Source organism: Camarhynchus parvulus, chromosome 10 (assembly GCF_901933205.1).
Source record: "Camarhynchus parvulus chromosome 10, STF_HiC, whole genome shotgun sequence".
NCBI lineage: Eukaryota > Metazoa > Chordata > Aves > Passeriformes > Thraupidae > Camarhynchus > Camarhynchus parvulus.
Genome location: NC_044580.1, coordinates 18970587 through 18989409, shown reverse-complemented (window position 1 = coordinate 18989409; position 18823 = coordinate 18970587). Strand labels below are relative to the sequence as shown.

Here is an 18823-nt window from a genome sequence, read left to right as displayed (position 1 = left end):
GAGAATCACATAAATGTGTTTTTCTTGAGGGCTCCCCCTACAGTAATGAAAAGGATCAATAATCCTGTAAGGACTGTACCAATCACAAAGAATTATGTGCTATCTTTAAGTGAAAATTGAATTGTGCTTTACCATGGTGTCACCTCACTTTGATTATTTAACCTAAAATGTCAATATTTCATACAAGCAAACAACAGAAGGAGAAATTCCATAACCCTGTAGGATGAACCAGAAGTATTGTTAAATAATTTACGTGAATCAAATAAATCAAACAGCTGTTTTGCAGGCCATTGATCATATATTTATTTCATCTACTGGAGAAGTAGCAATGGATTTGTGTAGCTTGGTCTGTTCAGTGCTAAAGGTGATTAATAAAAACTAAAGCAATGTGAAAAGCCTCTTGAAGAAGCAGGAGCACCACAAAAAAAAAACAAACCTTAGCAATGATTTTTTCCTGGATGAGAAGTAACACCACCATAAAAATGTTGAGTTTTTTTAAATAAATACTTAGACATATAATTGTAAATTGCATCATCAGTTTAGAGAATAAAATACTGAGGAACTGGCTGCAAAATAAACATGTAAAATGAAAGCACAGAAGCCTCTTGTGCCTCGTAATTTCAGTTCAATAGGGTTTTGTTATTTTCCTACTGGTCATGCCAACAAGAGAGATGAATTTAGCAATGATAGGCTGCAAAACAAAACTGCAAAGATGCTCAGTGAGACTCAGTGGGAACAGGCTCATTGAAGGGGAGATTTCTTCCCCTTAGAACAAGGATTTTTGGAAAATGTGCACCTTCAGCCAGTGGCAAAATGGATTCATTTCATGACTTCACCAGCACAAACTGTCTCAAATATTGAACCAAACACTTTTATATCCTCAAGCCCATGAAAGAACCCCAGAGTAACTGTGTTCCTTCCTGCCCTGGGCACAAATTGCATTTAATCGAGCCAAGAAAGGACCCAACCTCACCCAAGACTTGATCAAACCCATGAGGGTTTGGGAGTTATCACTGGAAAAATAGTTGGGAGTTACTATTAAAGAATAACCCAGCATCCAGAAAAAAACCTGCTATGACTGTCAAAGGTCAGTTAGAAAAGAAAAAAAAATAGCAAAACCAGCAACAGGGCTTCAAGCAAAGCCCCTAAATGTGTCACAAAGTTTGCTAAAAACCAAATCCCAGCTCAGGCACTGTAGGTTTAATATTTGCAACATAAAACCATTGTTCCTTGATGAGGGTCTCATCAGTGGAGTTATTGGCATGACCCAAATGCTCACCTGCTCCCTGCTGTGGATGTCCCACTCTCCAGGAGGGGTTGGCACTCCAGCACTGGCAAAGATTCTCTTGCTGCCAGACTTGGTGCTGTAGAGCTGAGCCACTGCTGGCTCTGAGCCCAGAAGTGGCACCTGGAGCTGGTCAGCCACAGCCAGATCATCCAGGTGGGGAACACCCCCAACCATGTAGGCATCCCTGCCCTGGAGCAGAACCTGGAGCCTCTGCAGGGTCCTGGGGCTGTACTTGAGCACAGTGGCCAGGCACATGTGATGCTCCTGCAAAAAGAGAACATTTATTCTTATGAAAAGTGGGTTTTTTGTTGGTTTTTTTTTTTCCTCCCCTAATTCCTAATGTTGCCCACAATAAATACATTATTAATAGCAGGCTGGGTTATGACCTATCCTGTAGCTTAGCAGTTTAAATTGATAAAAGCTGTTGGGGTGAGGCTCCATAATCGTGCACATCTTTAGTGGGTTGGAAATGGCCTCGTTGGGAATAGAACTAATTACTACACATCTGTATTTATTTGATCCGTGTGGAATTATCCTTCTGTCAGGCACAGAGGCTGCTGGCCTTTGGATAATAGTGATTCATCTCAGCAACACTCCTGGCATGGTTTAACTCCAGAGCTCCTCAAAATCAATAAAAAAATGAAGAATCCCCTCCCTCCCTATAGCAGGGAATGTATTTCACATACAGTTCAGGGTATTTGAAGTGATTCTCTGAGAATAAAACACTTTGATTTACAAAAGCTTTCAGTGCTTACATTAAATTACTGGGGATGCACATTTCCATTTCACAGGAGCTCTGACTGCTGATCTAAAGCAGCACTTAAGGAGAGGGGAGCAGTTTTGTAGTAGGTTTTTTTTTGCTTAAAACACAAAGGTTCCCAGTTTTTGGAAGGAATTTCTAATTTATTCCCAAAAAAAGATCTATTGCTGAACAAGCTGCTCATGACATATCCTACAAACTGAATTTAAATTAAGAATATCAGTCATGGCAGGTGAAACCTCAGAAATGTTTTAAATAACATATCCCATGCATGGCCTGCATATATTCCAATTATTTTCCCAAAAATATACTGAGGATGAGACAGGGATGGAGAAATCCCCTGCAATAAATTGTCATGAACAAATCATAATCCCAACAAGGAGAAAATCAACTTCCTATTGAGTTTTTATCTCATTTAGGCCTCAGGAATTTTCAGGATAATGTAAATCCTGGATTTGCCAGGGATTTCCAGCACTGAAGGACACAGAATATTTTCTTTCCAAGTCCTGGATGTTCATTGCCAGGGACTGCAGCAGAAATCCTGATTTCACTGCTTGGATAGGGAGGATGGTGCTGGAAAAGAACACAAGGAATCTCCTTGGTGCCTTCTCACACCAAACACAGCTCCAAAAGCGCCCAGATCTCTCTGTGAAGGGGTTGGACAACCTGCAAGGACAGCAGGAATGGGACACTCCCCAAAGCTCCAGCAAAAAAAGAGAATTACAGAAGTTTCAGGATGAAAAGAACAGCAAACAAATCACCTGGAGCCCTTTTGCTTGCATCAGTTTTAAAGCCAAGACATTCCAAGCCCTGATCCATGGATGGATTCCCTTTACTGAGCCCTGGTCCCAGGCAGGGACTGGCCCAGCCCAGAGCTCTGCCTGCAGGGAACAGATCCATTCCCAGCCTGGGGCCACCGTGGGGCTGTAGGGAGGAGATTTGCCTTGTGCCCCTCAATAATGGATTTTACAGTTAATTAAGGGGGTCAGGCTGTAAAAGCTGCTTCATTCCTGCTTTTTGAGAGCTGCCAGGGTACATGGAAGGGGGAGGGAGAGCAGGGAAAGGCAGAACTGAGGGATTCCAGCAGGAACAGAGGATATGGGATTAACCAAAGTTCTTGGCTCTCAAACCTGTTGATTTTTGTTTTGTTTTCAGCTTCCCAAGATCCCAGATCTGCCGTTGGCATCAGGATCACCAGGAGAGCAAAGCTGCCTCCAGCTGGACACACCTCAAGCGCAGGATCAGGGCCAGCTCTGCCTTTTCCACACATTTTCCTGAGCAGGGCTGATTTGTGCCTCTGGAATTGCTAAAAGGAGCCCTCTGAAGTGGCCTTCAAGCCACACGTTCATTGATTGGGAATAAATTTCGATCCATTACGTGCAATAAAAGCTTTTTATTCAATAACCCAGGAGAAAGATCCTTTATAATAACTTATAAAACTCAAATCCTTACACAGCCCACATCGGTGCTGAAGCCAAGGGATGACCAGGAGAAGTTCTGAGCAGATTCCTCTCCACACAGAGGATGTATTCATTAAAAATATTAATTATTATATGGTAAAGAACACACGCTAAATGAAAACAAGGTGGGTTTTGCACATTAACAGGTGCATGGCACCAAAGAGCCATGGGTTACCTGAACCTGGTTCACCTAAAATCTGGTGTTGCCCATTCTCCTGAGAGATTTTGGCATTACTTCACAGTTGGGAGTTACTATTAAAAAATAATCTAGAGAAAAAACCTGCTATGACTGTCAAAGTGCAACTTAAAAAAGAAAAAAATAGCAAAACCAGCAGCAAGGCTTCAAGTAAAGCCCCTAAATGTGCCACAAAGTTTGATAAGAATCAAATCCCAGCCAAGACACTGTGGGTTTAATATTTAAATTAGAATATAAATACTATTTAAATTAGAATATAAATTTTAGAATATAAAACTATTGTTCACTGTGAAGTCTCCACTGCACTGCAGCATTTTCAGAAACACTGAACACACTGCACATTAATTAGAAGATGTTTTAGCACATGAAATTAAACCTGACTTGACAGGTTTGGAACTAATATTTCTCTATTATTAATTGTTATTCTGGAACTATCAATTTTGTATTATTGGAGCTCGTATTTATGTATTATTCTAATCTGTTTGAAACTCAGATTTCTGTATTATTACCTAACTTTGTTTAAGCCTTGTTCTTTAAGGAGCTCTACACTGGATTTAGTTGCAAGAGCCACTGCAAACACAGCAATGATTGAGTGCTGGGCTAGCCAGAGATAAAGTTTGAGTAATAAGAATGGTTTATTGCTATGATTTGCTTAGAGATATAAATCTATCAAGTTCCCAGTCCCAAGCACAGAGTCAGAAGGGACAAGAGCCTACAAATAGCCAATCTAGGACTATCTCAAGCAAGTCTATAAAGCTAAACCAGGATATTTATTTCCAATGCTCTAACTAGTAGTCTAATCAGTAAAGCCCTTAAACTTGCAATAATATTTCACTGATGTGTACCAGAGCGTTGCAAGTTATAAAATTTCCAATTTAATTTTACTGCATCCCTCAAGCTGTAGTAATTAGAAGACAAACTCACAGGGAAGCTGTTTATAGCTTCAGGGGTGAGAATTTTGAACCTGTCCTGCAGGTCAGCCATGTCCTCAGGGTTCCCAGATCTAACAGCTGCCTGCAGACCCAGGAGTTTATTGTAATACTGCAGTAACTCCTCACTCAGAGCAAGGGGGCAGATGTAGATGACGTCCACGTTGGCATCTGAAACAAAGGGGCACAGTGCTCACTGCTGGGACAAAGGTGCCACACTCCCAACAGCAATGCCAGCATCCCCAACCCTCTGCTCACCAACAGCTCTCCTCAAAATGCACTGCAAAGAAAGAAAAATGGGGGGTCATTCCCAAACCTTAGGGCTCTTTGCCGTGCTTCAGCATTTCTCTGAAGCCAGGGCAGTGACCCAAAGGAAGAGCTGCTTCCTGGGATTCAATCTGCAGAACATATTGGGGCAGGATTTGGGAAGTGGTGCAGGGGGATTTGTGAGCCCAGCTCCCATTAACATCAATGGGAATTGAACTGCTTGAAAAATATATCCCCATTAATGCCAGTAAATTATAAAACTGAGCCATTCAGTTGAGAAAGCTGAGGAAATTGCAATTTTCTACGCTGCCTGGATTTTCCATGGGCCGTTCCTACTCCTGTGCTGCCCACACAAAAGCTCAGGGTGGGGTATCATTAATAACCATTGCTGGCATGGCAGTGTGCAGGGCAGCACGGGGTGGAAATCTGCTTTTCCTCATGGAAAACAGCTTGGGCTGAAGGGCTGTGTCCACACAGAAGGAAAATCTGTTATACAGGCAGTTTGGGAAAATTGTAACCACTCTGTTCTGCTAAAATATTAATGGTAATGAGCTAATGAATTAATGGGCCTTGAGGCATCGACAGGCAAAGAGCACTCCAAGATTTTGATCCAAATCAGTGGGAAGCCTTGCATTGTTTTATTGTGCACAAGTGCCAGGGATAACTGCTATTCCATGGAAGGACTGCAGCACAGCAAGGACTGGACAAGGAAAGCCTGAGCCAAATGTTGGAAAGTGAATGAGAGATCCCATTGCCTGACTTTGTTTTGCCAGAGCTGCAGGGAAATAATCCACATTTAAAATGTGAGGCCAGAACTCACCTGAGACATTGAAGTACCACAGACCCCACAAGCAGAGCATTTAGAGAATTATTTACCACATCACTTTTAAAAATAATTAATGGAAAAGTTCAGCACCATTCACCAGTCAATACTCAAGTGCAAAACTGACAACTGGAGTGAATTTGGAGAATAAAAAGCTGCAGCACATTTTACTGCTGTAGCACTGCCCTATAAAGAGAGATAAAGTCTCCTCAGGAGACAGGGGGGCTTCAGGGACAGCTTAACTCACAGGAGGTCACAAACAGCATGGAAGTCCTCTGCTTTTCCAAAGAAAAACCAAACCAAAATGGAAAATCTCAGTGCTCCTCTGCCAGGCACAGGTAAAGCACATGATCCAGTCCATAATTTAGTTAATATTTCATTAGTTTGTATCTTCCTTGTAGTCTATCTTACAGCAGAACCAATTTTCATGTTCAGAAATCAGAAAAAAATGTTTAATGTGTGACTTTGTCCCTTTAAGTTTCTATCATTTAAGAGCCAAAAAAACCACGTTAAAAAAAAGAAAAAAATAAAACAGTACAGTGGAAAAAACCCAATATTAGTGCCTAGATAATATATAAAGGCAATTACATTATTATTTTAGGCAACTGTAAATTTCTGGATCTAATATATTTTTGTTCCAAACTTACTAAATGGCATTTATAAAATAATCATGATTCTGAAATATACATGAATCATGTAAAATACATCATTCCAGGGAGCCAATGCAGTTGGTCACTGCTAACTAATATCCTTTCCTGCTTTGCTTAAAAGAAGCCTGTCAGGAAAAAAAAACCAACTTTTCAATAGATGCCTTTTGCCTCATTTGCTGATTTAAAAGGGAAAACAAAAAAGGGTTTAAATAAGGGCTTGCTCTTTTGCAGCACATCTTTCTGTCTCCCTCATTTTGGGAGCACTGAACACTCTCAGTGCTCAGCAGCTCACAGGAGGAGGCTGCTCCACCTCAGCACAGAGGGACAAGGAAACAGCAGCAGGAGTTTTTTATGGACAACACGGCCAGAAATGCCACAATTCCTTCTCAGCTTCTCCCTGCTCTATATTTAATATTAATACCAAAAAAAGTCCTTGTGCTGTTTTCTTTCAGTGGCAGCTGGGGGAATAATCAGAGGGCAGGAGCTGATCACATACCCAGGATGTCACAGAGCCTCCCCATCTGCAGGTTCTGCTGGAGAGCAAGGTCAGGGATGTGCTCACGGATGTGCTGGGAATACCCTGGAAAACAAGCAAAGCCCCCCACTAACTGCAGTCAGAAAACCCCTGGTACACATTTGGGGGAAAAAATCAGATTTCTGGATTCAAAAAAAGCTGAAAAAAACCCCTTATTTGAAATCTCACAGCACTCATTGCAGCATTTTTCTGAATTTACTTTTATTACTGATGTAATTTCACGTTTTTCTGTCATTTAAATACAGACCTGAATGTTACAGCCCTACAGAGTTTTCTAATTTAACCATGCAGACTGTTTTGCTGGGAGTCTTTCATGTTGCTAGATAATTTTTTTTTTTTTTTTGTAAACACTGGGGGAGGAAAAAAAAAATGACACCATCATTAAGCAAGAATCCTGGTAATTTTGTCCTTCACACAGATAAAAGGCACCAAAGCCACTTCATTAAGGAGATGTCTCAGTGCTACCTGCTCACTTTGTTGCAGAGGAAAGGTGAGTGACAGCCTGTCTGAGCCTGGATTATCTCTTTGCAGGTCACAGTTCCAGCTGATTCCCTGCTCACGTTCAAAAAGACTGCAGGAAATGACAGCAGCACTGTAACTATAATTTTTTTAAGGCTGTAATTTTCAAATTGGTGGAATTCCAAAGGAATTGTGGTGTCTGTGCAAACAGCCACAGCTCCACTGGCAGTCACCGCCAGGGATATTAATTGTTTAATCCATCAGGATTAATCCAAATTTTCAGTGTTTGGCATAAAAACTTGACTGATTCAGGAACAAGATCCTTACATTTCCATATATCTGCACATGGAAAATTATCAGAAACTCAGGCAAAGCTTAATTTGGCTAAAATCTGCTCAGTTATTTCAGTGCTTTCATGTAGAGAACAGCAAAGTGGATATTTCAGCCTAATTACAAAGACAATTACTACAAGTGATCAGCATTCTAAGGTGCTGTGGCAATTGCACACAGAACATGAGAAAATACAGATAATTTTAAACTACCAGTTTAATATTTGGTCATTTCTTACCAAACTTACATATTGCAGTTAGCACAGTGGTACCAGGCACTTGGAGAATTCATCTAACTAAAATATATTGATTTTATTTTTTTTTTACTCCTCTAATATTAAGCTACAGTAATTAGAAAAAAGTTTGCTCCGAGTATTTAAACTTTAGTCTCAAGGCTTCATTTTGTTCTCTCACCCAATTTTAAGACACTAGAAATGCTGCTTAATATTTTCAAACCATTTAAAAGTCAGCCTCGGAATGCAGTGATTTCCTTACCCTGAAAACATTGGGTTTTAAGAACGGGGCCAAAAAATAACATGCCAACATCCCTTGGAAAAACAGGAATTATTTGAAAGGAATAACGAAGTGGCAATTAAATAAGTTAAAATTTGCATTTTGCTCAGGCTCTGCATTTGCAGTGCTGTAGCACTGTACTTTACACAGGGAGGTTAATAAACCATATTAAGGGACGATATATTAACTTGCACTGGCATGACCCCATTAGATTTAATGAGGAATATTCACTGCTGGTGAGTCCTTGCCCTCCCACTGGACAGGATGAACCACATTCCTCCTGACCCACCTTGAACATTCCATACTCCAAGACTGGACACCTGAGAAAGCTGATTAAAGGGTTAATATTCCTTTTCTTCCAGTTTAAATAAAACCCAGGCCAAATAAATGCAATATATGGTGATCATAGCCTCATGCTCCAGTGCAGCTGTGCCATCAGTTCTGGTTCCTGGACAAGAAATTCCAAATAGTGGCTGGAATTTGGGATGTGGACAAAGGAACACTTGGGAATGGGATTGGGTTTGGCATTCATGACTCCCAAGTGCAGGGAGAAGTGGTAAATAAGAGGAATTCATTCATTCATTCCCCTTTCAACCTCAGCCCTTTAATGACCCTTTAATTGACATTTCCTTAATAAATTCTGCTCATCTCCAAGTGGCTTCTCCCAACAAAGAATCCCCAAAGGTTCCTTGCAGAACAGGAAGAGCAGAGGGGGACAGGACAGAAAGGTTCCTGGGCAGGATCTGAAGGGGAAGGAGGAAAACGAGCTGGGATCACTCACCTGGTGCTCCCCAGGACCTGGGACAGCTCTCGGAAATACCAGCCAAGGCTTCATAAATAAAACTGAATTTTTCTGTCTATGTTTGGTACACATTTGTGGCAGTAAATCTGATTTAAAGGTTCAAATTCATTTCTCCTCACTCTGCCTTAACCACTGGATTCTGCTTTGTTTTTTTAGCTATCCTACAAAGCCCAATTTTTTCTTTGGGTGAAATAAATGGAACCATTTGCTCCTCCCAGCAGTACAATTTAAGCTCTTCACCATCCCTTTTCCTGGATTATTTCCAGAAATTTGACATGAATCTGAAACTGTTGTGAAATGAGAAATTCACCCTCCTGCCTCTATCACCATTCCTTGGAATTCCACCTGCAAGGGAAGAAAAATCAGACTCTGATTTGTCCCAAATGCCGAAATCAAGGACACTGAGCAGAGAATTTCGGGTTTTATTTCTGATTTACAAAAGTGAACAGAGAAATCACTGAGTATCATCAAACTTTGGTGTCTTCTTGATTATCTGCTCTGTCCCAGGTTTTGTAGCTTAAAAATTTTTTTATGGTTGCAAAAGGCAGTAAAAAATAAAAACACTGCTGAAATCAGCTGGCATTTTACATATTTAGTCCTTTTTGACTGAGCCAAATGTTTGCTGTTTAAATTTTCCAGCTTCCTCTAAGTCTACTCCAATAATTCTTAATTTTAAATTATCAAATGTGCAGGAGCAGAATAATTAAACATAAAAAATTTTTATTGTTAGATTTTAAAAATTTTTAGTGTAGGGATTTTATGTTTTCACCTTTTAAAATTTTAAATATCGGCTGTTCTTAAAATTAGATCAAACCAAAATTGCTCAATGTTAAGATTTTTTTGTTGCTGCTTCCCAAAATCAGTCTAAACCTTAACATTTCAAAAGAAGGAAAAAAACCCCAAATATTTCCATTCCATTTTAATAAGCTTATCATGATTTAATCCATGCAAAATCCCTATGGAATACTGGAAATATCCAGATATAGCTGCATTTAATACAAACAAGCAGGAAGAACTTTTCCAAACTGCACTTTCAAAACCGTCTTTTAAAGGTTTTGAATAATAATAATTTATATATTTTAAATATTTTAACCTACTTATATTGGTTTTCTAATTTTCTAAAAAAACACCTGCACTCAAATTATCTTTTTTACTTTTTTCTTCCTCATTAAGGGAGAGATTCCACTCAAATCCTACATCTCCAAATTCCTGTATTTACAGCACAAGGCTGTGGAAGTCCTGTTACACAATCAGGGCCTTCACTCCCAGCGAAGTGCTGAATAAAGTGGAATTTCCCTGGAGTTTTACCATTTACTTAAGAAGTTGAAATAATTTTAAAAACTTCTATAAATTCCCAAATCCAGCAGAAGAACAGTGACAGAATGATTAATTTCTGATGTCAGCCTGTTTTGATTGTACTGAGGATTATTTTAATACGACTTTGAAAACATCTGGTGTGCAACAACTCTGCTGACTTTTGAATTCACACACCTAATTAATAATTGCTTTTTTTTCTGGCTAAATGCTCTCCTCCACGTTTCTATCCAGTTTAGAACACTGGAATGTCTAAATTATTTTTAAATTGTCCTGGTTTAAAATAGGATTCAGTCCTGGGATGGTCACAAGACTTTAGGACAGGTGTAATTAGAAGGAGCTGTTGATCAAATGTATTTTTATGTTAGACACAGTCAGCAGGATGAGGGAATAAAGGGCTATCTGGGCTGCCAAACAGAGTTTAAAACTTATTTACCATCTTCATTAATTCAGGTCTTAACCAATTCACTTTACGAAATCCTGAAGCTCTCAGGTCAATTAATTTGCTGTGTAAATACAAATTATAAATGCAGTTACGAGCGTTTTGACAAGGATTTCATGTTTTAGGAGATTATCAGTGCGTCCTAGAAATTCCCAAGAAATCATCCTCTTAATTTCTCAACACCTCCACTTTGCCATTATGTGGCAGGAACCAGCTTTTCGGCTCCCCCAATTCATAAATGTAATTAAATAATTACATTAGTGCTAATTAACATGAAACTGCAGATTATTTAAGCGCAAAAAACACTATTCAACTTCTTAATTATTCTTGTTCACACAGCATTTCCTTTTGCTCAGGCGCCCTAGGTGCAAATAAAGCATCCCATCTGCTCGTAATTAGAACTAAATAATTTCAGAGAATGTAGCTTATCATTTTGACTGCACATTTGATTAAAATCAGTGTACAAGCAATATCCTGCCTTATTGCTGCACCAGCACCGGCGTGCTCGGGCCCGGCTTCGCCTCTCATTAAAGGAGCCTGCAAACATTATCTGTTATTTCAGAGGGAAAAAAAAAATACACAACTTTTTAGTTCATTTCATACAGATGAAAGCAAATTACAGCAAATCACCTCTCCACTGAATAGAGGCCCCCACATAATGACTTTATTTGCTTAATCCCCAAATTAAACGGCGTTTCGAGCGAGGGCCCTGTGTTATTACTCTCATCATGTCGAGAACATTTTCCTGCCGAGACCAATTTGAATAAAACAAGGGGCCTTCCTTGAACTCAATCAAGGAGTCATAATGTGGTGGGTAATAGAGGTTGCTGATAGATTTGCAGGCAAAAGTGTTATACCTAATGATGGGATATGGATAATAGTCCTCCTGGAGGTCCTGATGCGATTCCAGTTGGCTGCCAGATGCTAAAAATCAAGAAGAGCATTGATCAGTGACAGGAAGCTGTAGTGGATTCATCTAGTCAAACTTCAGCTGTTTTTCCACTGTACAGTTAAGCCAGGCATAAATTATATTAATTGATTTAATTACATACTTAAAACATCTTCCCCAATTAATTTAATTAGGTGGCTACATGAAGCTACTGGCAGGGGAAGATTAGAGGCTGCTCACTTAATTAACAGAATATGAATGAAAAAAAAAGAAAGCAAACATAAATGAAATTGTGAGCACTAATTAAGAGGCTGTCTGCAAACTTAAATACTTTCTGACAAAGTGGTGACAGGAATGTAGACAAGAGAGGGATTTTTTTTTTTGCAGCAAATTAAGTGCCACAAGGTATATATAAGGAACTAAGGTAATGCAGTTAAAACATTGATTTTCTGACAGAACCACTGAAGCCAAAAAGAAGGGACATTTTCACCAGAAACACTGCGACAGATTTTGCGGCCACAAAGGCTGAATTGCTGATGAAGGATGAAATATGATCCTTGGACAGGGGGATGCTTAAAGGGGGAGAAGGATGGGAGCAGGAGATGTTTGGAGAAGCAGCGCTGCAGTACCAGCTGCTAGCAGCACACACCTTGGCCCTGCTGCAGAAATTCTCCAGGTGTCTGTGGCGTGCTTCCCTCAGGGCATTCCTCAGCCGTGCCAGGTGACTCCAGGAACGCCAGGAAGAGCTGATCACACCTGCTGCCCACTGCTGCTGCTGTCCTGAGCCCGGCACGGGGCTGGTCACACCTGCTGCCCACTGCTGCTGCTGTCCTGAGCCTGGCACGGGGCTGGGACCCCCCTGCCCCCTGCTGCTGCTGCCTGAGCCCGCACGGGGCTGGGCCCCGTGCCCCCTGCGGCGGCCTGCTGCCCCCCTGCCCTCTGCAGCTCTGGCCAGCTCGGTTCGGGATCTTCGCCACAGCTGACTGATTCTTCATCACGGACACAATGTCACTTTTGGTGGGATTCTCTTCAAAATCCAAGTCCGAGGTGATCTGTGCCAACTTTTGGCTGCTGCTGGTGGCCAGGGGGACAGAGTGGTCTTTGAGGAGCTTTTCTGTGGGTTCCAAAAACCCCACAGTGCTCCCCCAGGAGGAATGATGGAGGTGTTGGCCAGGACACCTGGAGCTTTCTGGTGAACAGCACTGTCCCGGTCCAAGCAGGGATCCTGGAAGGGTTGAGCTGTTTGTGGGGGCTGTGGGAAGAGAAGAGTCACAGATGGTGCCGTAAATGAGAGGTCAAAATGAACTTTTTTTGTTATTTTTTATGACTTGATTGAGGGGATTTGTGAATCTGAAATACACTGATCCTGGTTCTGTCCACCAGAGCCACAAATCCTGCCCAGCTCTGCCATCACACCCACTGCCACACAAAAACCTCCCAGGTCATGCAAAACTATGAGCAATTTTAAAGAAATACATCAATTGTACCAAGAATTTACCAAATATATAAAAAAATTTACACTGATTCACTGGCTAAAAGCAGAAAGTGACTGCAGTGGCATTCCTCCACTGAGGCTGCCTCCACCTTTCCCAGGAGAATGGGAAACATCCTACCATAAAAATGCAAATGGGGTAAAGCTTGGAATAGAAACATTCCAGCACTCCCTAATTCCTGGCAACTTCAGCCAGCAACTCATTAGCTTTGATTTCCAATCTAAGGGCACTACACTCATACTATTTTTAGGTAATTATTTTTATTTATTTCAACATCTCATTGACAGTAAGAGATGGAGAGGGTATTACAAGCTCTGGAGTGAAAGGACACAGGGAGTGGCTCCCACTGCCAGAGGGCAAGGATGGATGGGATTTCGGGCAGGAATTGTTCCCTGGGAGGCTGGGGACACCCTGGCACAGGTGCCCAGAGCAGCTGTGGCTGCCCCTGGATCCCTGGCAGTGCCCAAGGCCAGGCTGGATGGGGTTTGGAGCACCCTGGGATGGTGGGAGTTATCCCTGACATTTGAGGTCCCTTCCACCCCAAACCATTCCATGATTCCACAATCTCCATTTCTCAAGTTTACTTCCTCTCTCATTTTCACACCTCCTCAACAGAACAAAAGTCAGAAAGTCTGGAAAGATGGAGCAAAACTCCAGAGAGTTTGTCACAGAACACAGCAATTATCCACAAAAGAAAGAAATGTCCCTTTTCCATGGGGATCAAGAACAAAGAGCAGGCACTGAGCAGTCAAGGTCAAAGCCCCCCAGAGTCTTCTGTAAATATAAAGGGAAACACCACATTTGCTTAACTGCAGTGAGGGAAATGGAGATGAAACATTGAAAAACTCTTTTATAACAGTAAAAATAGTTAGTTAAGCACTGGAACAGATGGCCCAGGGAGGCTGTGGGGTTGCTATCACCCAAAGTTTTCAGAACAGGTTGGAAAAACAGCTGTCTGCAATATTACAGGTACAAGTAATTCTGCCTGGAGGTGTGGATAACCTCCTAACATTCTTTCTAAACTAATTTTCTAAGATTCTGTGGAAAAAAAAAACCAGACAAATTTAGGTAGAAGACTTGAAAGAGCAGAAATTTGGAATACACAAAGTATTTGTTATTTTATTTCAGTATTTACTATTCACTGGATGTGGTTCAAACCCTCCTGTGATTTACAGTCCCTCCCTAAACCAGCTCTGATGAAGAGAGTAAAAAAACACAAATAAAAACCTCATTATCCTGAGTGATCCATTCCATCAATTACCTGTGTCTGAGGGGGAATGTGCGCCTCAGATTCCAACTGCTGAGCTGGACACCTCCACTCTGGCCTTGATTTCCTTGTTGAAACCACGGAGTTGCTGGATGGGAGTGATGGAATGCTCCCTTTACTAGAGGAATATGTGCCATAAATGGCTTCCTTTGGCTTTGGGAGGGTGATGGTGTCTGTCTTCTCAGGGTCCAGCCTGCTGCTGATCTCTCCTGTACAAATAAAACATGGATTACAGCTTTCATTTACTTATTATCAGTTGTTAATTTAATGATGTGGCAAACAGAGGCCTGATCAGCTGGTGACACTCATGATTCCCAGCACCACTGGCTTAACACTGGGCAGAGCTTCAGATTTGGGTGCTTAAAATTTGAAACGTGCAGGTAGGAACCCAGCAATGAACAGGAACCAAACCCTCCCAGGGATGAAGAAAGAAATCTGATTCCTACCCAGTAGCAAGACACAGGATTTTCCTGTGCCTTATGCCCTGCAGAATTTGGTGAGTGCTCATCACAAAGCCCCTTCCTTGGCAGATAAAACCTGAGGGTGAAGCTGGAGGTGCAGCTGAAGGTTGTTTTCAGTGCTCTGTACTCACCTAGAGCTGATTTCTTGTGCTGCCTGGGGAACTGAGGGAAAGGAGCTGCTCTGGGCACAGCAGGAGGGGCTGGCAGAGCTCTCTGTGCTGCTGGGAGGATGAGCCTCTGGCCACTGAGGCTCAGGGCACCTACAAGCAGATGAAACTCCTGAGCAATTCCAGCTGGGAATGAAAAGGAATTCTTGGCAATGAAGAAAGAATTAAGCAAAGGTAGCCCCGAGTTCTGCATCACCACTACAAAAGCAGGAATTCCCTTTAATTGAAAGATTCCTATCTTTCAACAGTCAATATTTTACCTTGAAGGAAGGTGAGCTGTGCCTATAAAATTTGATATATAAAATATATATAAAATACATGTAAGATACTGCACCAGTGCTAATTCTGAAATATGTTTGCATATCTATAATTATATACTTGTACAATGCAATTTAGTATGCAGAATAGATGAGAATCAATTCTTGTAAAGCACAATATAATCATGCAATTACCACTAAAAACTGATTGCTAAAACAGTCCAAGCCTAGTTAAGACTGAACAATTAATAACCAGCTGTTGATCATGATCATTTGAGTGGCATTTAGACCAGAACCTCCACCACACACACAATTCTTCTTTGCAGCAGCAGCTGAGGCCTGTGAGTTCCAAGAGCTGCTCAGGGTGATGCTCACAGGATCCACACCCTCTATCACCCTACACCTGGAGCAAGCAGCCTAAAGCTCATCCCTATCCTTTGCAAGGTTTGAAATCACAATTCTTGGAAGCCTGCAGGAGGCAGGAAATTCAATTCCCAAATATCTGCTGCAAACAGCAGCACCCAGGGGCCTCTGGGACTCACCTTTTGGGGTGTCCTCTTCTAGCAGGGCTAAGGGAGAGCCCAGGGAGAGGAAGGCAGGCAAAGCCCAAGGGCTGCTGGCTGTGGGATCCTTCCCTGTCTTCTGACTGCACACCTGGGAAGAGACAGAACCTCCTCTGACACAGGGAAATCTGGGATTTACAGATTCACACATTCTCTACTCCTGCAGCAATAAATAATAAATACAATTTCTGCTGTGACTGTTTCATTAAGAATTAACAGTGCACCACTCCTTTTATTACTTGTGAACATGCTACAGTATTGTCTACTGTTGTTGCTTCAGTCGTTGAAAATAAAGTTAATTAAATTTAATTGATGTCTTGTGTACTATTTAATGAAGGAATCTCAGGAAGTTTGTATTTACAAGACTCTCCTTAAAACTGAGCAGTGTTTCTTGACAGAACAGTGTTAAAAAAGATAAAATGCATACAACAGGCAAGGAACCAGAAGGAAAAAGAAATACTTTAAAACATTAGCTTTTAATGAGTGATTATCAAGCTTTTAGTGCAATCCAAGCCACGACTGGGATCTTGGAACACTGTTGTGTCCTAATTATTGAATAACAGCACCCAGCAACTTTCTAAAAAGAGAGAAGGAACTCTCAAGAGGGAAATGAGACAGATCCAAATTAACTATTCTAATCTTTCCTCCCAATTTGTCTAACAATGCTGCCCACAAGAGAGAAGGGAGAGAAAATCTGCACTTTTTATCATCATAGAGAACCTTTCAGAGCAACCCCGGGCCCTCATCTCAGTTATGGCCATTCTGGAGCATTCTGTTTTAAGGGATGGAGTGGATGAATCCTCATGTCCTGGTGTTCCAAGAAAACAGCAATAACCATGGAACAAAGGTTAACTTGATGCCTGCTGCCATGTAAGTGACTTGATACTGAGAAAAGGAAATTATAAACCACATTTTCCTGCTCACCCTCAGCCCCAGCAGTCCGGTGGGGCCACAACAAAAATATATAAAAGGCAAGAAATAGAATTAAACAGTGATTCCTCTTCCAGACTGTCGCTGGTGGAGCAGTAGGGCAGCACTGATTTAACTCCTGGTCAGTTTTATCCTAATTTAAATGCCAGTTATGAGGTTTTGTTATGATAAACAGCACATGAAATATATTTGTTTTCATTGTGTTCATAGAGATGGAATAAACTGCAAGGAAAAGCAGTTCAGGTGCAGTGTGTGAGTTCAAAAGCAGCCTGGAGGCTTGGGTCTTTAATTTGTTTTTTTAATTGGAGATATTTAATTCTTTTTGCTGCATCCATTAATTTCTATAAAGTCCATGGGAGGTGTGATGTTAGAACAAGGGCTGATGCAACAGAAATGTAATTTAATCTCTCATTGACACTGCCCAGTGCCATCATTCAGCAGGACAGGAACACAGTGGGACCCTGGAGCTGATCCAAAGCAGCTCCCCATGAAAATCCCACCCCATCCCTTCACTTCCAGCACCCTGACTGCTGCACTGGCTCCTTCCTGGAGAACTCAGGGAGATACCAAAGCAAAACTGCCAAACTGCTGCCATTTTGGGAGCTATTGGCACTAAAGTTAAGCCAACACAACCACAATAAGACCTCAAACATAATATTAAGTACTGCAAGGGAAAGGTTTTACTTTTAACATCACTGCTTCATCATGAGCACTTCTAAAATTCAGTTTTGCAGGGCTGGAAGGGAGCACTTAAATTGCAGGGCAGACCAAGGCTGACTTGCCTTAAAATATGCTTGGAGTGTGCTAAAAAACTATTTTTTCATTTCAAGTGCTTCTGAGTGTAATTAACCTGGGACACAAGAAAAACAATTCTATTACCCTTTCTAAAGTGTTTTTCTCCTGTGGATAAACCCCTCTAAAATTTTTTTCTTTTTTGCTTCATTTTAAATAGGGCACTTGTTGGAATACCACGGGGATTTTTCTGATTAGTTCTCTATTTGTTTTCTTCTTACCTAGCAATATTTAACTAGAACATCTTTTTTTTTTTGTTGGTTTTTTGGTAAATATCTTTGTAAGTATTTTTTCCTCCAGTAAAAAACCAGAGATTGGTATTAAATACAGAGGAAAGAGGAGTATTGTGTTCCAGGAACAGAGAGATGAGATTTGGTAAATAAATATCAGAAAATCTGAGGGTTTGATAGTGATGGGAAAAAAGGGATATGACAGATTAATTTATCACTCCATCTATCTTCTCCAAACTGTCAGATTTGCTGTTAAGAATTTCCTGTCAGGATTTGATGGAAGCAGCACTCACCCCTAGAAAGGGAAAGAGGAAGCACAGCAAAATAAAACCAATGGAATTAAGGTCACTTTTAAGGATGCTCAGGAGACTGGCAGGAAAGGGCTTGGAGAAGGCAAGTTTAACTGGAAAAATTTGGATTTGCATCTTTAAGAACAGATCTTGTGTTATCCTTACCTTCTCTAAGCTCTTAAAGTAACCAGAGGCGGCTCTGAACTGTCAATTTTCCCACATATTTGGAAAAAATCAAGCTTTGCCCCTTTCCTGACCTCTCTAGCTCTCCCAGAAACCCAGATCCATCAGAATTCCTCCCTAACAGGTGTGAAAGAGAATGAAGGGAGAACTTTGGTGAATCCCACATCTGCTTTGTGGAACAGGCACCAGCAGCAGCACAGAAGGGAGCGAGGGAGATAATTGCTGCCTTGAAGCACAAGATGTTTTCCTGGTGGGCAGAGGGCCAGGATTTGTGGGATCAATTCCTGCTTGGAATTCAGGGTGAGCCTCCCTCCCTGTCCAGAGGCAGCTGCAAGCAGCAGCCCATGGCATCCCAACCAGGCATGGAGCTTGGCAGGGAACGCTGAGCTGCACACAACCAGCTTCAGCAGCTCTGCCCGCACCCCTGCCTGGCAAAATCACACTCCAGCTCCAATTCCACATGACAAGAACTGGATAAAAACTTCAAACAAATGGTGACCTTTCAAAAGATTAATTTGTTTACCAACAAAACGT

General features: G+C 41.4%; 1 protein-coding gene across 1 annotated transcript in view; it reads right to left on the bottom strand.

The window, feature by feature from the left end:
* The window catches only part of IQCH (IQ motif containing H), a 50984-nt gene that overhangs the window by 26274 nt on the left and 5887 nt on the right, over positions 1-18823 (bottom strand). Inside the window, 10 exon segments of the mRNA XM_030955476.1 lie at positions 1280-1552; positions 4629-4804; positions 6870-6953; positions 11625-11691; positions 12306-12431; positions 12499-12824; positions 12827-12908; positions 14411-14625; positions 15009-15137; positions 15844-15955. Of these exon segments, the coding sequence (XP_030811336.1) occupies positions 1280-1552; positions 4629-4804; positions 6870-6953; positions 11625-11691; positions 12306-12431; positions 12499-12824; positions 12827-12908; positions 14411-14625; positions 15009-15137; positions 15844-15955 (1590 nt within the window).